Genomic DNA, 21065 nt, shown 5'->3' on the forward strand with positions numbered 1-21065 from the left:
ATCCGGTTACTGTGAAATGCGCTATATAAGAATTTGTTATTATTATTATTATTATTATTTCAAAACAATGAACTAGCCAGACCAACCATCTGACATTTTTTTTACTGGTCTTGGGGAGGTTTCAACTGGCATTTGGCCAGCGGACCACTGTTTAGGTAAATGTTATTATTATTTTGGGTAGGTTGGTTCATTCAGATTGCTTACTGCAGAAGTTCAAGCCACTGAATTCCCATTAGGGAAAGTGAGAAGAGACATGTACAAATAACAGACTGGTCATGATGGAACAACTTGCTGACTGGAGATCTGTTCCTTTTTTATTTTATTCAGTGGGAGAATAAACAAATATAAACCATCACCTGAAAGCTTGTTTGGATGAAAAACATGACCATGGAGCACAGACAAAGATCAATAGTGTTTGGATTTTCCGGAGGGAGGAAACCAGAGGGCCCAGAGAAAAAAACATCATGACAAATAGAAGAAAAACAATGTACAACTCTATTTATGTAGGCCTTTACCTGGAAAAAAAACACGGCCGCATTAAAGGTGTTAGGCTTGATAAACTAGCCACCTATACAATACATTGTATGACTTTATTTTGTATGAAAATGATTCTACCAACTTGCTGCTTTTTAATAGTGTCAGTGTCACGTTTCCTACAATGAATAACAGCAGCATATGTGGGTGTGGGTTTGGATTTTGGTCATAGTAAAATTACTTGCATTTCAGCTTCTACAGTTGAAATTGTTTGTTTTGAAAGTTGTATCTTTCAATCAAAATGACAAAGATCTACTTGGATGTTATATAAAACAAATAATGAATGTTTTTCATTCGTGCAATGGTGCGAAAATGTTCATTCGTTGAAAGCTATATTATCAGTACAGTGTATATTATCAGTACAGTGGCTATTCTCAAATATGCTATTTGAGAATCACTTCACAATGAGGTAAATGTGGTTATGGACAAATATTATACACATAATGAATGTTTATGAGTGCAATGGTGCGAATATGTTAATGAGTTGAAAGATGGAATGTTCTATTCAACGAGGCGGAGCCAAGTTGAATGGAACATTCCAGCTTTCAACGAATGAACATTTCGCACCATTGCACGAATGAAAAACATTCATTATTTGTTTTATATAACATCCGAGTAGATCTTTGTCATTTTGGTTAAAAGATACAACTTTCAAAACAAACAAAACGTAGGCCTACAATTTTTAATTGTAGAAGCCGAATGTTAAGTAATTTTACTACCTTGCAGTAACACTGCTGCGTTACCAAAGACACGCGCACGCAGTGATATGTGTTTACTCACCTTTTTCGTTCCATCCGAAAAGTACTAATGCACGCTGGCAGCGTGCAATGGTACTTTTCGGATGGAACGAAAAAGCACGGTGAGTGACTCAGCATGCAATGGCACTGTTATTTGCTATCACGTGACGGACAATCCTCCAATCAAATGGCAAGGATCTGCTCGGGTGTTATATAAAAGTTTTTATCCCAAAATAAATTTGAGATGGTATATTCCAAGTACAAATGATTAAGTCCCAGGAGTAGGTGGTTATGTGCCCCTTGTGACAGTTGATTAGGGTCGACATTCCAAATAAGTGAATTGTATCCCTATGCCTTGAAGTGGAGGTCCAGCGATTTCTCAACAACAAATACCAAAAAATCAAATAGTTATTTTATCTGTCTGTAGATTACTACTACTAGTACTAGTTGATAATTAATGGAATGTGTGTGTCCCACAAGGATATGTATATAAAGAAAATAAAACAGGAAAACAGTTTCCTCAGAGTATAAACATTCATGTTATTGTTTTCTATCTATTCACACTAACCATACTAATATCTCACCTATTGCTAAAGTGATTTCCTGCTTAGCAGAAACAAGCAGGACTTCAGTCACAAATCATACTTGTGACATGGTATTTTGGCTGGTTACCCTAATCTGGTAAGCATAATTTTGTTGTGCTTGGCTACTTTTTGTGCTTTTAAGAAGCTATATGAAAATGGTCCCTGACTACTGAACAAAAAGTCCACTACTAATCCCCCCCCAAACCCCCCCCCCAAAAAAAAAAACTGTTAAGTCAAAGAGAATAAATAGCTAACGAGGTCACAAAGCTGCTGTCTCCAGTATGCAGACCAATGTATACTTTATTAACATGCACAACATAAGCATACTAATCTAAGCCTGTGATCACACATTAACAACATGATTCCTGACAGCCCCCCCCCCCCCCCCCCCGGGAAATTAGCGCTGCATTTTACTGCCAGACTATACAAACAATTTGATAATTAGAAGAACTTGTCAATGTTTTCATTTATTTTTTAACTCCTTTTACTTTGAAACTCTTGCATGGCTTAAAGGCACTGGACACTATTGGTAATTAGTCAAAATAATTGTAAGCATAAAAACAAATTTTGGTAACGATCAATGAAGAGCTGTTGTTGGTATAAAACATTGTGAGAAGAGGCTCCCTCTGAAGTAACGTCTTTTTTGAGAAAGAAGTAATTTCTCACTCAAATATTTGAATTGATTTTGAGACCTCAAGCGTGAGGACTCGAAACCAAGCATCTGAAAGCACACAACTTCATGTGACAAAGGTGTTGTTCTTCTGTTATTATCTCGCAACTTCAACGACCAATTGAGTTCAAATTTTCACAGGTTTGTTATTTTGTTCATATGTTGAGATACACAAAGTGAGATACGTTTGGTTATCACTATTAAAAATTAAAGGCAATAAAAAGCTTCGGTCATTTTATCAAACATTTCCCTTAAAAGTAATGTGTAGGATTTGAAACTTTGCATGGTGGAAATACAATATAGAAGAGTTTGCGGTAACACCATGTAATAACAATCTCTAAATGAGTTTCTCCAGAAGACGATCAGAGCATACTGATCGAAAAGTCGAGTTAATCCAACGGTTCTTTTCAGAACCACCCCAACTCATTTAGAGATTGTTATTACATGGTGTTACCGCAAACTCTTCCATAAAAGTAATGTGGTTATGCAAAAATTTGAATTTGTGTACTATTAGGGATTTATTCTTCCTGAGTGGACAAATTCCGCCGGATTTTTTGGCGATATCTCAAAAAAGCTACCACCTTTTGTAGTCCAAATAAACGAAGGTATATTTCACCTTTAAGAACAAAGTTATTGCCCACCTTATTGTGAATGAAAAAGGTAAATGAATTCTGAACCATGTTGTGGTATTTAGGCCAGCATGACTACGAATTAAGAAGGCAGAAACTTGCCAGTATTCGTGCTTAATGCTGATCTCTTGACCATGTTATGCAGCAGTTTAATGTGGAATGCTAACTACTTGTCAAAACACATCAGGGGTTTCCAGCGTACATGGTCCAGATGCTGGTTAAAACACGCACGAATATTTGATCAATGTTGGTTTGGCCTGACACTTGTATGCATTATCAGTAACACATCTGTAAATGCATACACACCAAACACTTTCAACTCCATCAGTTTGTTTGGTCAGGGACACAAATGGTAATTGTCTAAGACCAGTTTTCTCAATTGGTGTATTCCAACATATGCATTAATAACAGACCTGTAAAAACTTTGACTCAATTGGTCATCACAGTTTCAAGAGAATAATGAAAACAAAAAACACTCTTGCTGCATAAATTTGTGTGCTTTCAGATGCCTAAAAAAGGGCTTCAGGCCTGAAGTCTTATTCTATTTGAGTGAGAACTTTCGTCTTTCTCAAAAACTACGTTACTTCAGAGTGAGCCATTTTTACAGTGTTTTATACCTTCAACAGCTCCCCATTGCTCGTTACCAAGTACGTGCTAACAATTATTTTGAGTAATAACCAATAGTGTCCAGTGGCTTTTGAACACGAGCCACTATTTGATCAATGATGGTTTGGCTTCACGCTAGTACATATTATCAGTAACCCATCTGTAAATGCATACACATTGACCAATTTAAATTCCATCAGTTTGTTTGGTCAGGGTACACTTTGGGTAATTGCCAAAGACGAGTTTCCTCAGACGCCCGATTGTTGAAAAATTTCTCTTAAAGGCACTGGACACTATTGGTAAATTTTGTCAAAATTCAGTCTTCACAGTTGGTGCATCTCAACATATGCATAAAATAACAAATCTGTAAAAATTTGAGCTAAATCGGTTGTCGAAGTTGCGACATATTAATGAAAATAAAAAACACCCTTGTCGCACCAAGTGTGTGCTTTCTGATGCCTGATTTCGAATCCTCAAATTCTAAATCTGAGGTCTCGAAAACTACGTCACTTCAGAGGGAGCGTTTCTCACAATGTTTTATTCTATCAACCTCTCCCTATTACTCATAATCAAGTAAGGTTCTTTGATAATAATTATTTTGAGTAATTACCAATAGTGTCCACTGCTCTTGAACAACATTACCTCAAAGGGTGACATTTCTCACAACGTTGATTAATATCAACACCTCTCCAAATAATTAGATTTTATGGTCATTTATTTTTGGAGTAATTACCAAAGGTGTACCCAATCATTGCTCCATGGTACAACCACGTGTAAATCTCTTTTGTGGGAGTGTTGGCTCTTGGTCTTCTCAGAGCCAACACCCCCACAAAAGAGATGTACACACTATTTCTCCACACCATGCAAGGCTTCAAACAATACTTAACTATAAACCTTTCTATTGTTGATAAACAAACAGTGCTAATTGGCAGGGGCGTCAGAGTGTTAATCAAAAGCATTTAATCGTGTTTATAACAGATGTTTGAACCGAAGTCAACATTCCCAGCAAACTTTCAATTAAATCAAATTTCTTATTGTTGAATATCCGTTTTACATTGTTACAAACTGTGGCTGTCTGTTTTTGTTTTGCATTCATGGCTTTCCAGAGTTTTCCAACCTCGGTTGTTCGCAAAAACTTGGACTGTGACGTTGCAATATAGAAAGGTCTTTCAAGCTTGGCAGCACGATTTGCTTGGTTTCAGAAGATGTATTGCGGTATATTTTAAAATGCGCTTCTGCGTATCAAATACTCCTTCACTAACTACAAGGGTAGGGTAACCTCTGCCGATTGTAAATAGTGTCATCTCCCATGATAAGCAAGCTTCATCGTTAACATTCACACCAAGAGGGTGTCATGGCCCAGGGGGTAAGAGCACCGAACTCAAGCTCTGGTGTTTCTGTTCAGCAGAGTGTGGGTTTGAGTCCCAACCAAGACATTTGTGTCCCTGAGCAAGACACTTAACTCTATCTCAATGGTAATTGAGTACCTGTAAGGGCAGAGATGGTTCTTGTGATTGATTTAGCTTAGTAGTGCATATTTGTTGCACAGGCTGTATACTCCCAAGGGAGCCGAGATGGTTTAAGAAATGAATTTGATGGCACAGTGACCAGGGATAATGATGTTGGAAGCGCTTTGAGACCCAGTGTGAAAAGCGCGACCTAAAAATGAATATTATTATTATCTCCCATAATGAAATCAGCAAGCCCTCATCATTAACATTCAATTGTGCTACAAGTATGACTGATTGAGTACAAGTCAGACAAAGGACATGGACACATTTTAAATCAGAGGGCTTCTCAATTCTTTAAAAATTGAATAAAAAGGGTGAAGGATGAAGTGAGTCTGTCATCGGTGAATAAAAACTAATGGCTGTATTAAGCCAGCCTCAGGTTGACATACGATTTTTATGCACCCGCAACAAACCCGACAAAAATATACTCAGGTCAGGTCACAACAACTGAGTCATCCTGTGCCTGCGATTGGTTCGAGACCGTCGGGATCACGCCGTACAAGTTTAAATTATTCTACTCTGCCACTGTAAAAAAATTTGAGTGACGACTGTTTCAGATTATCTTAAAATCATTGCAGTTATGCTCAGGTCGTAAATAGTGCCGAGTTGATTGATTGATTTTTATTTCCAAATATCACAATAAATAATCATAAAACATACAAGAAAAAAGAACAAAGGGTGATAAGAGGAGGGCACCAGGAAAAAGCTTAGGCTTATACAGAGCCTGTCGTCGATTTCACAAAACTCTTCTTAAGACTAATCTTAGGACTTAGCACGAGTCCCAACCCTGCACTGTAGCATGCAGAGCTTAAGATTTATCCTAAGTTGGACGAGTTACTCGTCCTAACTCGAGATAACATGAGTCCTAACTCTTTGTGAAATGGACCCCTGGACCCTTTAACGAAAAGTTCCCAATGGTCTTAGCTCAGGCGCATAGTGTGACCCTGAGAAGTTCCCGGTGGTCTTAGCTCAGGCACATAGTGTGACCCTGAGAAGTTCCCGATGGTCTTAGCTCAGGCACATAGTGTGACCCTGAGAAGTTCCCGATGGTCTTAGCTCAGGCGCATAGTGTGACCCTGAGAAGTTCCCAATGGTCTTAGCTCAGGCACATAGTGTGACCCTGAGAAGTTCCCAGTGGTCTTAGCTCAGGCACATAGTGTGACCCTGAGAAGTTCCCGATGGTCTTAGCTCAGGCACATAGTGTGACCCTGAGAAGTTCCCGGTGGTCTTAGCTCAGGCACATAGTGTGACCCTGAGAAGTTCCCGATGGTCTTAGCTCAGGCGCATAGTGTGACCCTGAGAAGTTCCCGATGGTCTTAGCTCAGGCACATAGTGTGACCCTGAGAAGTTCCCGATGGTCTTAGCTCAGGCGCATAGTGTGACCCTGAGAAGTTCCCAATGGTCTTAGCTCAGGCACATAGTGTGACCCTGAGAAGTTCCCGGTGGTCTTAGCTCAGGCACATAGTGTGACCCTGAGAAGTTCCCAATGGTCTTAGCTCAGGCACATAGTGTGACCCTGAGAAGTTCCCGATGGTCTTAGCTCAGGCGCATAGTGTGACCCTGAGAAGTTCCCGATGGTCTTAGCTCAGGCACATAGTGTGACCCTGAGAAGTTCCCGATGGTCTTAGCTCAGGTGCATAGTGTGACCCTGAGAAGTTCCACTTGGTCTTAGCTCAGGCACATAGTGTGACCCTGAGAAGTTCCCGGTGGTCTTAGCTCAGGCACATAGTTTGACCCTGAGAAGTTCCCGATGGTCTTAGCTCAGGCACATAGTGTGACCCTGAGAAGTTCCCAATGGTCTTAGCTCAGGCGCATAGTGTGACCCTGAGAAGTTCCCGATGGTCTTAGCTCAGGCACATAGTGTGACCCTGAGAAGTTCCCAATGGTCTTAGCTCAGGCCCATAGTGTGACCCTGAGAAGTTCCCGATGGTCTTAGCTCAGGCACATAGTGTGACCCTGAGAAGTTCCCAATGGTCTTAGCTCAGGCACATAGTGTGACCCTGAGAAGTTCCCGATGGTCTTAGCTCAGACGCATAGTGTGACCCTGAGAAGTTCCCAATGGTCTTAGCTCAGGCCCATAGTGTGACCCTGAGAAGTCAGTTGCCGACTGTTTTTTGTTGACCCAAGGTCGACCTGACGCCAGCTTTAGAGGGAGGGTTTACCTTTGGTAATTACTCACAGAAGTAATAATCATAACAACTTATTATTACTTAAGAATATTAACTGTACTAGGTATTTTTTAGAATGCTCCTGTGTGTGTGGTTTATTCCTTCACCATCATTTACTACAAGGTTAATGCCAATTGTGATCTCTGTGGGTAAAGGTTCGATTCCTGATTAAGACCACAGTTAGATATGCATAGGAGTACATGCTTGATAATCAAGGGTTACTGCTGTGTAATCTGTCTATCTTTCTCTAGAGAGAGGAAAAACAACTGACTAAACAAACAACTACATGTACTGTATTGTTCAAATGCAAAGTCATAATGATGGTCTGAAAGAATAACATTTCAAGAACAAACACAATGAAAATCCTTTCTAGGAAGTTTAGAAGTCTATAAAAAAAATTGAAACAAAAGATCACAAACAATAAACTGGTTTTTGTTTCCTTAATCTGAACCAGTTCTTTGAACTTCTTAATTTTAATGGTTCTAACCAAAAATTGTTAGTGCCATTAATTTTAATAGCGATTACCAAATGTATTTATTCCCTTTAATGTCAGTGGACACTATTGGTAATTACTCAAAATAATTATTAGCATGAAACCTTTCTTAGTAACGAGTAATGGGGTGAGGTTGATAGTTTAAAACATTGTGAGAAACGGCTCTCTCTGAAGTAATGTAGTTGTCGAGAAAGAAGTAATTTTCCACGAATTTGATTTCAAGACCTCAGATTTAGTATTTGTGGTCTCGAAATCAAGCATCTGAAAGCACACAACTTCGTGTGACAATACGCATATGCAATATGCATATGTTGAGATACACCAACTGAGAAGACTGGTGTTTGACAATTACCAATAGCATCCAGTGTCTTTAACCAAATCAGCAACAACAAAGACGACTTTTCAGGTATTCCACAAACTACAATTCAAAGAGTTTGACACTCATTTCTCACGCAAAGATTTAAACCATCACCAAAATAGTGCAACAGTCATAGAGCGTGACACTAATAAAAAACAAAAGAGTGTAACACTCACCAAAAGACCATGACACTCACCAAAAGACCATGACACTCCAAAAGACCATGACACTCACCAAAAGACTGTGACACTCACCAAAAGACCATGACACTCACCAAAAGACCATGACACTCACCAAAAGACCATGACACTCACCAAACGACGGTGACACTCACCAAAAGACCGTGACACTCACCAAAAGACCATGACACTCACCAAAAGACCATGACACTCACCAAAAGACCATGACACTCACCAAAAGACCATGACACTCACCAAAAGACCATGACACTCACCAAAAGACCATGACACTCACCAAAAGACCGTGACACTCACCAAAAGACCATGACACTCACCAAAAGACCATGACAAACACCAAAAGACGGTGACACTCACCAAAAGACCATGACACTCACCAAAAGACCATGACACTCACCAAAAGACCATGACACTCACCAAAAGACCATGACACTCACCAAAAGACCATGACACTCACCAAAAGACCATGACACTCACCAAAAGACGGTGACACTCACCAAAAGACCATGACACTCACCAAAAGACCAAGACACTCACCAAAAGACCATGACACTCACCAAAAGACCATGACACTCACCAAAAGACCGTGACACTCACCAAAAGACCATGACACTCACCAAAAGACCATGACACTCACCAAAAGACGGTGACACTCACCAAAAGACCATGACACTCACCAAAAGACCATGACACTCACCAAAAGACCATGACACTCACCAAAAGACCATGACACTCACCAAAAGACCGTGACACTCATTGGTTTCACACTCAATTCTCTCAAAAAAGTAGTTTGAATGTCACTTCTCTCCAACACAGTTCGACAATCTCCTCTCTCAAAATGGTATATATTTAAGACCTTTCATGCGGAAAACTTGCTGTGAAGTTGAAGGCAATTCACAAGGTTGCTCATATAACAATGACAACAATTACAAGACAATGGCAACAGAAACAGAAATTACTTCCCAGGTGGGATCTTCTTTCAGATAATTGATAATTCTTTTACTAGTCATTATATCATAACAAGATTTGATTAGTTTCAATCAGGAAGTTCAATGATTAAAAAGATCATACCAGACCAAACCTCTTCCCTCGGAAACACTTTCAATAGTAAAGGAAACTTGAAAAAACATGCATGTCACTGATACTTATTTTGAAGAACACAATCAAAATAAGCCTAATAAAACATGTACAGGTCCAGACAAAATATTCACAGGTTTTGAGTGTCTTTGTTAATTACAGAACCAGTAAACTTGATGACATTTGAACAGGTCGGTTGTTATAGTATGTGCAAAAATATTTTAATGGCGTGACATTTTGGCCCAAGCAGAGTCTTTCTCAAAGGCTTAAATGATTGAAAACTAGATGATAAGACGAATTTATAAACAAAGTTATACTTTTTCTTTTCATAACTTCCTTCCTGTTTTAAGTACTGCATGGTATGAAGCAAAGGTATCAGGACTTTTTGTTATTTAGTGTCAGCATTTCCTTGATGACCACTGAAGTACACTGATCACCAAAACATCTGACATAGACGTTGTGTACATGGAAGTGAGATGTAATGACAAGTTAACTGAACAAGGGGGGAAGGCAATATATGTAAACAATTGTTTTACAAGATTGTGAAAGTTTGATTGGTTTTCTGTCATTTATAAGTCATCATAGGAAAGTTAAATTCTGCATGGGAATAGGAAAACATATCTTTAATGTAATTCTAGTAACAGTAATGCCACATTGTTTTGGTCCGGGGCCAATTTATTACTTACATTCTTTTGTTACTGTGAAACAAAAGTACACCGATTGCGAAAGGGTCTGACATAGTCGCATGGCATGGAAGAAGGATGTAATCAAAACTTACCAGAGAGAGGGCATAAGTAATCTCTCCGGTTCTCTGTAGAATCTTCAATAATTCCATTGCCTGTGGGCGTCTTCCTCGTGGTTGGAAGCTTGCCAACATCACCCCTGTGTTTTAATCTGGTGACCGTTCCCTTCTTAGCAACTATAGGCCTATTGCTCTCACTTCTCTCGTTAGCAAGATCATGGAGAGACTGTTAGCTAATGCTGTTAAAGATCATTTAAATTCTAATTGTTTATTGTCTGATAAGCAGCATGGTTTTGTTCCTTACAAATCTTGTGTCACCCAACTTATGAATGTGTATCATTCATGGGCTACAACTTTAGATAAGCGTAGTCCCCCAAGGATTGATGCAGTTTTCTTGGATATGAGCAAAGCCTTTGATCGTATGCCCCACCATATACTTGTTCGTAAACTTGCCAGTAACTTTAACATCCGTGGATCTCTCTGGAGCTGGATAAAAGATTTTCTGGTTGATCGTCAACAAAGAGTCACATTTGTTGGTATGAACTCCTCATGGTCCGTAGTTAGCTCTGGTGTTCCTCAAGGAAGTGTTCTTGGGCCTCTGTTATTCAATTTATTCATCAATGATATATCTTACAACCTCAGTTCTAACTGTGTTCTTTTCGCTGATGATGTATTAATTTATCGTCCAATCCGTTCCTGTTTAGATGTAAGTTCCCTCCAGCATGACCTCGATGAGCTAAGCACTTGGAGTGTTTCCAATGGTATGACGTTCAACCCTACGAAGTCCAAAATCATGCATATTTCCCGTAAACACTCTCTCGACCCCCCTGTTTACACTCTTTCAGGTTTTCCTGTGCAACCCACATCCTCTGTCAAATACCTTGGAGTCACTCTGAATGCTCAGCTCTCTTGGAATAACCATGTTAAAAATGTTGTTTCAAGTGCCAATAGAACATTGGGCCTCATTAAGACCATTGCTTTCAATTCTTCTGTTTCAGCTAAGTTCTGTCTTTATAAATCCCTAGTTCTCCCAATTTTAGAATATGGCATGCCAGCTTGGCTCCCTCATACATCTCTCCAGACTCAGGCCCTCGAACGGGTACAAAAACGTGCTACTCGGTTTATTCTTGGGCAGAGGATGGGTGAGATGTCCTACCCCGATAGACTTAAGTCCCTCAACTGGTCGTCTCTGTCAATTCGTCGTAATTTTTCTGTTTTGTATTTTATCATTAAGTGTAAGTTTAACCTTATTCACTGTGATGTGGCAGACATAATTTCTGTCAACCATAGATATCCTAATGTTCTCACCTTCAAACACCTGTATGCTAGAACCGATGCTTTGCATTTATCTGCTCCTCATCTTTTCCCCAGACTTTGGTCTAGTTTGCCAGAAAACATTCGTAATTCACTACGACTCTTGCCCTTCCAAAGCTTTCTCAAATCACTTAGATTTTCTGTCTGTCAACCTCATGAATCTACTGAATAGTAGCTTTAGCCCAATGACTTGTGCAATATTTTAAGTCGTTTTAATTTATCTACAAGTTAAGGTTTTATTTATTTATTTATTTACCTTTATTATTTATCCTTACCTCTTCTGTTATTTTTACTTATTTATTTATTCTTAAATTAATTTATTTTTTATTCTTAATATATATTTATCATTTTCTATTGGTTTTTAATTTTCTGCTTTTATTATTGCTTTGTGTACTATATTATGTTAAATCTATATTAATTTTATTGTGTACCCCAGATGTGGGGCAACAGATCTACGGATCATAGTATGTATTTGCTTTTGTTGTCCCTTGCCCATCTTGGGGTATAATGTTGTCAATGTATTTTGTTTTGTACTGTTATGGCAAATAAAATAATAATAAAAATACTAATAATAATAATCAATGTGCAAAAATTGGTTTGCAAGAGGGTGAAAGTTTGACTGTTTTTTTGGGCCATTCATGAGTCATCATAGGAAGCTTAAATTCTGCATTTGGAATGGGGAAAATCACATTGGGGTAATTCTATTTCTACTAACTGTATATGCCACTATTTTTTTGGTCAGGAGATGTTTTTTTACTGGGCAAAAAAGTGCTTTGTGTGCCCATCATAAGGGCGGAGAGCCTTACGCCCTTCTCCAGGGCACAGGACACCATGACATGGTGCAGTTATTAAGTACACCTATTGCCAAACAATCTGACATAGTGTAAACTGTTTGTAAAGAGGTGTGGTGTGGGGGAGTAGAACCCACAAGGGAAGGTAATTACATCTTAAATAGACCACGACCTCAAAAGATCCAATAATGGTTTCTAAATCAGGAAAGTTTCCTTACCACGGTGTGACCATGGAGCTGTAAGTGTGACCATAGAGAAACTCTATGGTGTGACCCACAAACCATTACTCAGTGAACTTTGGTTTCACTCAAATGGTCAAAGACTACACCATACTTCACTCATTACAGTAATTCAATTGAAGAAAATGGTTCATTTTGTGCCTTTGTTTTGATGTGACTTATTTCATTACAAAACTACAAGGTCTTTAGGTATGGAGCCCCCCCCCCCCCACACCATTGCACTGCCCACAGTGGAGAAGTTCAATGGATCCATCATCAATGCCTGTGTCACAAGCTTTGTACTTTGTACACCACGTAGAGCACCGGTGTTTAAAGTTGAATGATATTTCTAAACGCAACTCTCCTCCAAAAGTGTTCTCAACTAGTTTTCGTAGCTTACAGTGGACACTTGATGATTTCAACTTATGTACAAACTGTTTTTGAATGTTGGATGTCCTAAATCAATAAGCAATTGAGTAAAATTAAGGCCAATGTTTGTTTGTGAAACTGAATTAAAGACAATTTCAAATGTACTATGGGCGAGTCACGGGAGTACGAAAGTCCGTGCATGCTCCACGCACAAGTACATGTGTCAGTTCTCTGAAAACAAATATTTAGTAGACATTTAAACAATTAAAAACATGGTTTTTGTACACACAGTGCTTTTGGGTCACCAGTGACGCACAGCAATAGATAACAAATTAGGTCAATGTACATAAAATGGGCCCGTACCGGGTCAATGTCCCTGATAACATTGTACATGTTGTAGCAAAATGATTTAATCATTTTCCCAAGTATTGATATGTCATCATTTAAAGTTAGACCCAGAACAAGGCTACACTTTGTAAATATAAGAATAGTTTTCAGGAACTATAGTTTGCAGCGATCCTCCAGTCCAAAACACTGATTGCAACTTCCTGAACTCTGCCGACCACAAACCAACTTTCAATGACACACCAAAAAACACCATTTCCTGAAGCTGTTTCAACAAAATAAGTCCCACGCATTAGTTTTCCTTCTACCCATTCCAAGGCTCTGTTTTTGAACTGGGCGATCTGAACATATGGTTTCATCATTTGGGTTTGGTGTGTGGTAATTTTCCGAGAACTCTATACAGTACTGCGTGTAATTACTTTTGGCAGACACAGGGCCTTGCAGCATTCCTTTCTCAGCAGAGGGAACAGAGTTGAATGGAGTGCAAGTTCATTTCAACCTGTGGATTTATTGTCTTGTATTACCACAGTCTAACATTTGGAAGCTATGCTGTGAACTCTCCAGTGGATCAAGTGAATGACAGCCACAATGCTACCATAGTAAGTCCTTTCTGATTACTCTCTACTGTCAGATACTGCTTCAGGATTTACAACTGCTACAGATTTACTTCCTCAAGTTAAGTTCCATCCGAGTACAGTATCGGTGGAACCGATTCTGAAATCTGAAAAACAGGCAATATGATTCTGCAAGACAGAAACGTTTCCAGCAACTCCACGAGCAACGAAGTTATCAGCGTGGTTTGCGTTTGTATATGGACCATAACTACAGTGCTAACGCTATTCCTCAACACGGTCTGCCTGGTTCTACTCCAGCATGTGCAGGGGTTCAATAAGTCCACATTGATCTTCCTAAAGTCTATGACCGTTTCCGATCTACTCTTAGGAGTGTTCTTTTACTTGCCTACCATCGCGGTTTTCGCTGCTGGACAAACATGGCCTGATCATGCCCTCGGACCAATTTTCTGCCTGATTGAGGCATGGGTTATTAGACAAGGGCTACCCACAAGTGCGCTGTCAGTGTTACTGGTTACCATTGATAGATACATTGCTATTGTATATCCTTTGAATTATGAGGTATGGTTATCGCCAAAGAGAGCCAGGTTAATAGTATGCACTGTCTGGTTCACAGCCAACATGTATGCCCTCGTGTCGTTACTAACGACTAAGAACATGGAGGCAACCTATAGTGACATCTTCTTCATATGCACCATCGGAGAATTCAATGAAACTAAAGCGGCTTTCACGCTGGTTTTACTGAGTGTAGGGATCATGATCTGTATCACCATCATGTACATCAGGATTTTGATCATCGCGAATAGACATGCAGCCCACATAGTCACCCATCGCCCCAGTACATGCAGTAGGGACGGTCAAGTACAACCAACAACGCCTACTCCCAACAGGAAATCTTTCACAACAGTCACCATTATAACTATGACTCTAGTTATCGGATGGATGCCATCTGTAATTATAGCACTGACCAACACAAAAGACACACCGCCCCTTGTTATTATTGTTACACAGGTACCACTTGCATCGGTAAGCTGGTTGAACGTTATCGTGTACTATGTACGGAACCAAGCATTCAAAGAAGCTGGACATGCTCTCCTCACAAGAATTTTTAAATACTGCAAAGGCTGCTGTCGGAATAAAGAAACTGAACTTTGAAGGTGCCAGTGTGGCAAGAGATTCTTTCCCCCATACTGAAAACTGTGCACAAACTTCTTCTGATAGCGCCCTCTTTTGAGTCATCCTCCTCCAGCCCATGTTCAATTCCCAACTTGGGGACTGAATCTGCGGAATTCCGTGGGACACTGACAATGATGGAAAAGACAATATTCAGCCTGAAATACTGGACAATCGTTACAAGACAAAGCCATAAACATAAAGAGAACACTCGACCACAGTCCCAGAGCTTATAAAACATGCAATCATCAAGAACTTGTACAGCAACCACAGAGATATTTTGAATTACACTCAACATAATAGGTAAATCAAGGAGCAGTTGTAGCAGAAACTAAAGACCAACTAATTACATTTATAAAACACCCCATTAAACTACGTATCAAAAACTACTTCATCAGATGCAACATAATAGGGAAAATGTTTACACAATCAGGGAGATTAGAGCATTAAATTAGTTTACTTTCATGGAACTGTCTGCAGAATCGAGGAGATTTGGTGGCTCTGTCAGTCCATTTTACCCTACTGTACTAGGTGACAAGGTTTTAAACAGATATTCATAAATACCCCAGATGGTTTCGCAAATTTAGACCAGCTGGAGCTGTTTATAACCAGCACGCTCGAGGCCTTGTAATAATTATTGCAAAGCCATAACCCTGCCAGAATTTATTCTCCTTCCAAAATAATGCCCTTTTGTTAAAAAGCATAATAATGTAGGGAAATTCTGTCAAACTTGTCTGTTTTGTGTATGTACAATATTCATGTCTAATCCCTAAGCTACATTTACAAATAGTATGTGACGCTATCGGGTGTGTGAACATGTTGGTACTAACTGATTATACATTGAGTTCTGGTATGTATCTGATTGCTTTACACATAGATTTAGCACCCGCGTAGATTTGAACACTTTTCACCCTATGTCTCAACTAGACGTTAAACAGAATCTCATGATCTCCTCTCCACCAATCAGAATGGATAAATTGTCTTGGTATTTATGAATGTGCCATTAATCACAGTTACAGATACCATTCAGGGGTCCAAAAATAAAGGTAAAAAAAAAAAAATCCTAATATGCAACCCAGTAAATAATAATGTTGAAAATTTCTTGTGTGCCATGTCTGTCAATAATGACACTCCTGGCGCAAAAAAAACAAGAACTCTGCTACACAAGACAACCAAAAGTTTGACGGCTATAGTTTCCCATATAGATATGTTTTGAGATTTATGAAGTTTCTGCTTTTCAATTTTGTTTGAAGAGTAATTTGTGAATGCGAGTAAATTTGTGTATATTTTGAATAATTTGTAAGGATTGATTGGCAACAGCAACAAAATGGGAGTAAACTTAAATGATCACTATTAAATATATTTGAAATATGGGTTTAACAGTGACAAACTTGATCATAGTCTATATGGAAGCAAGAGGCAATAATTAAAGCAATGGTTTAAATCCATACTTTGAGAGTACATACTTTGAGAGTGTCAATGGTTTGTGTTTTTAATTAATAAAGTTCTTTCCAACTTGATGATATTTGATTCATAGTCTTTTACACTAAATGCGCACACAGATCCTTGTCATTTGACTGGTGGAACACGCGTCACATGTCATCTTTCATTTGTCATACAGCTGCCAAACGCTCCAAAATTTAATATCAGAGTCCTAAAGGGATAAATAATGGACACTTGGCAGTGTTTGTTTCCAAAATTAATCATTCGCTGTTCATTTGTCCAAAAATGCATTGTAAAAACAACATACATGTAATTTCTCAGACAAATAATTATACATTTCATTCATGCACTGCCGCAGAATATAATCATATAATATAAAGCTTTTCCATTTCACTTTGCTTCGCCTCCTGAAATGGAGTAGTCAAGATAACACCTCGTGATTATATTTTACGACAATGCAGTCACATGCATCCAACACTTGGGTGCGTTTTTGCGACTGCAACCAATAGTTGTTTCGGCCAACGACCAGTGATTAACCAATGGCAAATTAGTCATTGGTTACAAACATAGAAATAGAAACCTGTGAACGCGGCGTATCGATACCACGCGATCCGCATGTATGGCAAAATGATCATCGCATGACACGTGTCATTGGCCAAATTAGCATCATGTGAAACACGTATATGGCCAAGTGGCAAGACGTCAGCGCACATAGACCGTTTATAGCGTGTATATTTCGCCATACACGCGTAACAAAAATGGCGTATGCACACGCGTAACAAAAATGGCGTATGCTCGTCCATAAAAATGGTATCACAACGAAATCGGACGAACAATGAGACACTCAGCGTTCTCTGGGTTCTATTTCTATGGTTACAACTGAGAAATCGCACCCTTGTAACTTAGAACAACAAGTTGTATCCTACCTTTTCTTCAGGCATCCGTTCTTGAACTCTGTGAATGAACTCCTGCATCTTGTACTCCTCCATGTTGGTGTATCTCAGTAGAATGTGAGCAAACTCAGACTCTGAGATTGTCGGCATACCCTTAGAGAACTCATAGAAGTACACAGGAAGTTAAGGAAAAATTACATCAAAAATATTGAAATACAAAAACACATCCAAAAACCTATTAAACTGATTCCAATGCAGGTGACTTAAAGGCACTTTACACTATTGACACTTACTCAATAAATAACATCTCTTGTACTAAATAGTTGTTAGCATAAAAGCTTCCTTGGTAATGGTCACGAGCAGTTAAGAGCTGCCACATTGTTTAAGAGGTAATTTCCCACTAAATTATTAAAAAAGACTTCAGCACACAAATGTGTGCAACAAGGGTGATTTTTCTTTCATAATTCTCTTGCAACTTCAATGACCAATTGAGTTCAAATTTCCACAGACTTGTTATTTTATGCATATGTTGGGATACACCAAGTGAGAAGACTGGACTTTGACAATATTACCAATAGTGTCCAGTGTCTTTAAAAGGGAAGGTACATATATTAATTAAAATAAATGGCAATAAAAACTTATTTGGTCAAAAGTACAGCAGCTTTGGATAGTATCGTGCATTTTATGAATCATTTCACTTTGACGTAATGTGGCTATGGAAAAGTAAATCAGTTTTTATATCCACCAAAATTTGAATCTCAGAAGCCCTAAACAGTAAACGCTTTTCAGATTGTTAATTCCAATTACAAATTATTCTTCCTGCATGCACATAATCGCTCCAGATTTTTGGGAATATCTCAAAAATTCAACCACCTTTTGAAATGAAATTTTCACACTTTTTTTTTGGGGGGGGGGGGGGGGTAGTTGTCAAAGACTAGCCTTCACAGTTGGTGTTTCTCAACATATGCATAAATAACAAACCTGTATAAATTTGAGCTCAATCGGTCGTCGAACTTGCAAAATAATAATAAAAAAAAAAAAAAAAAAACCTTTGTCACATGAAGTTAAGATTGTTGATTTCGAGACCTCAAGTTCTAAATCTGAGGTTTCAAAATCAAATTCGTGGAAAATCACTTCTTTCTCGAAAACTTCTCCACTATAGAGGGAGCCGTTTCTCACAACGTTTTATACTATCAACCTCTCCCCATTACTCGTTACCAAGTAAGGTTTTATGCTAATAATTATTTTAAGTAATTACCAATAGTGTCCACTGCCTTTAACGAGCAAGGAACATATAACGAGCAAAGACGGAAGAGATTGTAGACAAGTATATGATTTTACCAAAGAAATACTGTACATTAGTAGGCCCCTTTGGCTAAAAACATGATTAATGAGGACAGTATCACACCATCTTGCCACCCGGCACGCTTTCAGGCAATCATTTGGTGGCCTTTTGGTAATGTAATCGATGGTAAACAAGCCTCTTATTGGCATCCTCAAGGCATAGAGTCCCTGTATGCACATTGAGTCATTATGACAGGAAACGCTCACCCTAACATGTCCCAGATCGCGACACTTCAAACCCAGACAATTTGGTTTCCAAACTCTGTAGGGCTTTCTCCTGGTTCAAATTCCCCTCAAGCAAAATGAACTTGAATATTAACAGACATTTGTATTGTACAACACCTATATGAATATACTCTACTATAAAAGGGATGGAACAACACCGGCTATAACAAGACTCATTGTTTTGTTTACACAATTAGTTTTATATTGGAAGATGAGAGGTTTGTTAGAAAGGTATACGCCTCCATTTCATTTTGTTTCCCTTCAATTATACTGGTTGTGAAGCCAAGGACTCTCAGAATTAAATCCCTTTACAAGCCAAGAACCAAGTGGAGAGAAAACAAGTAAGGAAGTCTCAGTTTAAGATGTAGGAGGAATATTCAAGAGAAAACCCACAAAGTAGGGACTGAAAACCCAATCCACATAGTGCCCCGGCGTGATTCAAACCAGTGTCCTAGAGGTGGAAGGCGAGGAACGATACCACTAAGCCAACCCGACTACAGGCTTTTGAGATAATGCGTTCTGCCTTTATCGTAATTGGATGCCTACTGTATTACATTATGCAGTTAAAGGCACTTAGTTATCCGAGGCCTAAATGAGATTGTCTTGAATAATCAACAAGGGCTCTTGTGCGGTAATTTGAAGCACACTTAAGGTTTCGCTTGTTTCACGTACAGTTTGATCAACAAGATTTGCTCAATGACAAAAAGCAATCCCACTGTAATTCTATTGACTCTCAAAGCACAGTCAAGGAGAAACCTTTCATAACATTTATTCTTCAGGTTAAATCGCTGGAAGGTGCCTGATATAAATGAGCACCCAAGACAATGTTCAAGAAAGGAGATTACTCTAGAAACGCCTAAACCAATTGAAGGCCATGTCGCACTGATATAAAACTACATAACTCGAAATGTAAGAAATCTTCTTTCCAATATTTGTCAAGTCCAACAGTTCAAAAACAGTTGTAATAAATTACCGGTAGTCTTACCAATGTTAGTTCCTCTGAATAATTTTGGGGAAAATAATAGTCACTAGAATAGTTATAAAAGAACTGACTCCGTGGTAGTACAGTTAATCACGATCCTGTAAGCTTAAGTAGATAGTCCCAGCCTGTTTTCTGTAGATGATGTGACCTATGTTTACATTCAAACCGCACTCTGTTGACAAAACACTGTATACGTCATGTTTCGCTTGGCAAAAAGACACGTAGTCATGGTAAGATTGCATAAACTTTCTAGCTGGCTGCCAAAACACAAATGTGTTGCCCGGCGGTATGCGTGTGAATCATGTTATGTTTTGAGTGACGTCAGAGGTCACAGCGTCTATACTATCTGCCCGTAGTTCTTTTCAGAACTGACAAGTCTCCTGAACCCTTGAACATCTACTCCGCAGTAGTAGAATAAAGCAAGACAGTTCTCTACGAACAAACTCTACCTGGCAAGTAGATACACGCAAACCAAATATATATTGATACCTCAACATGCAATGTCTCAAATCCTATAATAGTTCAATATTCTTACCATCCTAAGACTTGGTGAAAGTTCTCTTCTAATGAGAACTGATGACACAAATTACTAAAAGGATATTTCAAGCTCCAGAACCTCCGCCTGTAAATTATCCATGAACCTGTTGGGATGAACAAACAAAAAATGGAAACATAAATGTTGTGTTGTTAGGACATAAAAAAGGTCATTAAACTAAAAAGAGATTGAGGAAAATATAGTTTGTGAAGATTTAAAAACTGACTTTAAAAGCACCGTTTGATTGTTTAAATCCTACATAAATACATACAATAAAACTGACCTGTCAAAATTACATTTCAAATGGTGATTGCAATTTTTAACATGCATAAAATAACAAACCTGTCAAAATTTGAGCTCAATTGGTTGACGGAGTTGCGAGAGAATACTGGAAGATAAGACACCCTTGTTGCACAAGTTGTGTGCTTTCAGATGCTTGATTTCAAGATCTCAGCCGAGGTCTCGTATTCAATTAAATACTTAAGTGAGAAATGACTTCCTTCTCAAAAACTACGTTCCCTACGAGGGAACAACTTCTCACAATGTTTTATACTA

General features: G+C 38.7%; 2 protein-coding genes across 2 annotated transcripts in view; one reads left to right on the top strand and one right to left on the bottom strand.

Annotated features, from left to right (window-relative positions):
* Positions 1-21065, bottom strand: part of LOC117293375 (calcium uptake protein 3, mitochondrial-like) — a 64382-nt gene that overhangs the window by 25073 nt on the left and 18244 nt on the right. Inside the window, exons 8-9 of the mRNA XM_033775674.1 lie at positions 20577-20616; positions 17458-17595 (exon numbers count right to left, since the gene is read on the bottom strand). Of these exons, the coding sequence (XP_033631565.1) occupies positions 17458-17595; positions 20577-20616 (178 nt within the window). The remainder of the gene's footprint in view (positions 1-17457; positions 17596-20576; positions 20617-21065) is intronic.
* On the top strand, positions 13553-16202 carry LOC117293373 (G-protein coupled receptor 3-like). The gene has a single exon (XM_033775672.1). It carries the CDS (start codon positions 14081-14083, stop codon positions 15068-15070), a length of 990 nt encoding a protein of 329 aa, XP_033631563.1. The 5' UTR covers positions 13553-14080; the 3' UTR covers positions 15071-16202.

The sequence above is a fragment of the Asterias rubens genome, chromosome 8 (assembly GCF_902459465.1).
Source record: "Asterias rubens chromosome 8, eAstRub1.3, whole genome shotgun sequence".
NCBI classification, from domain to species: Eukaryota; Metazoa; Echinodermata; class Asteroidea; order Forcipulatida; family Asteriidae; genus Asterias; species Asterias rubens.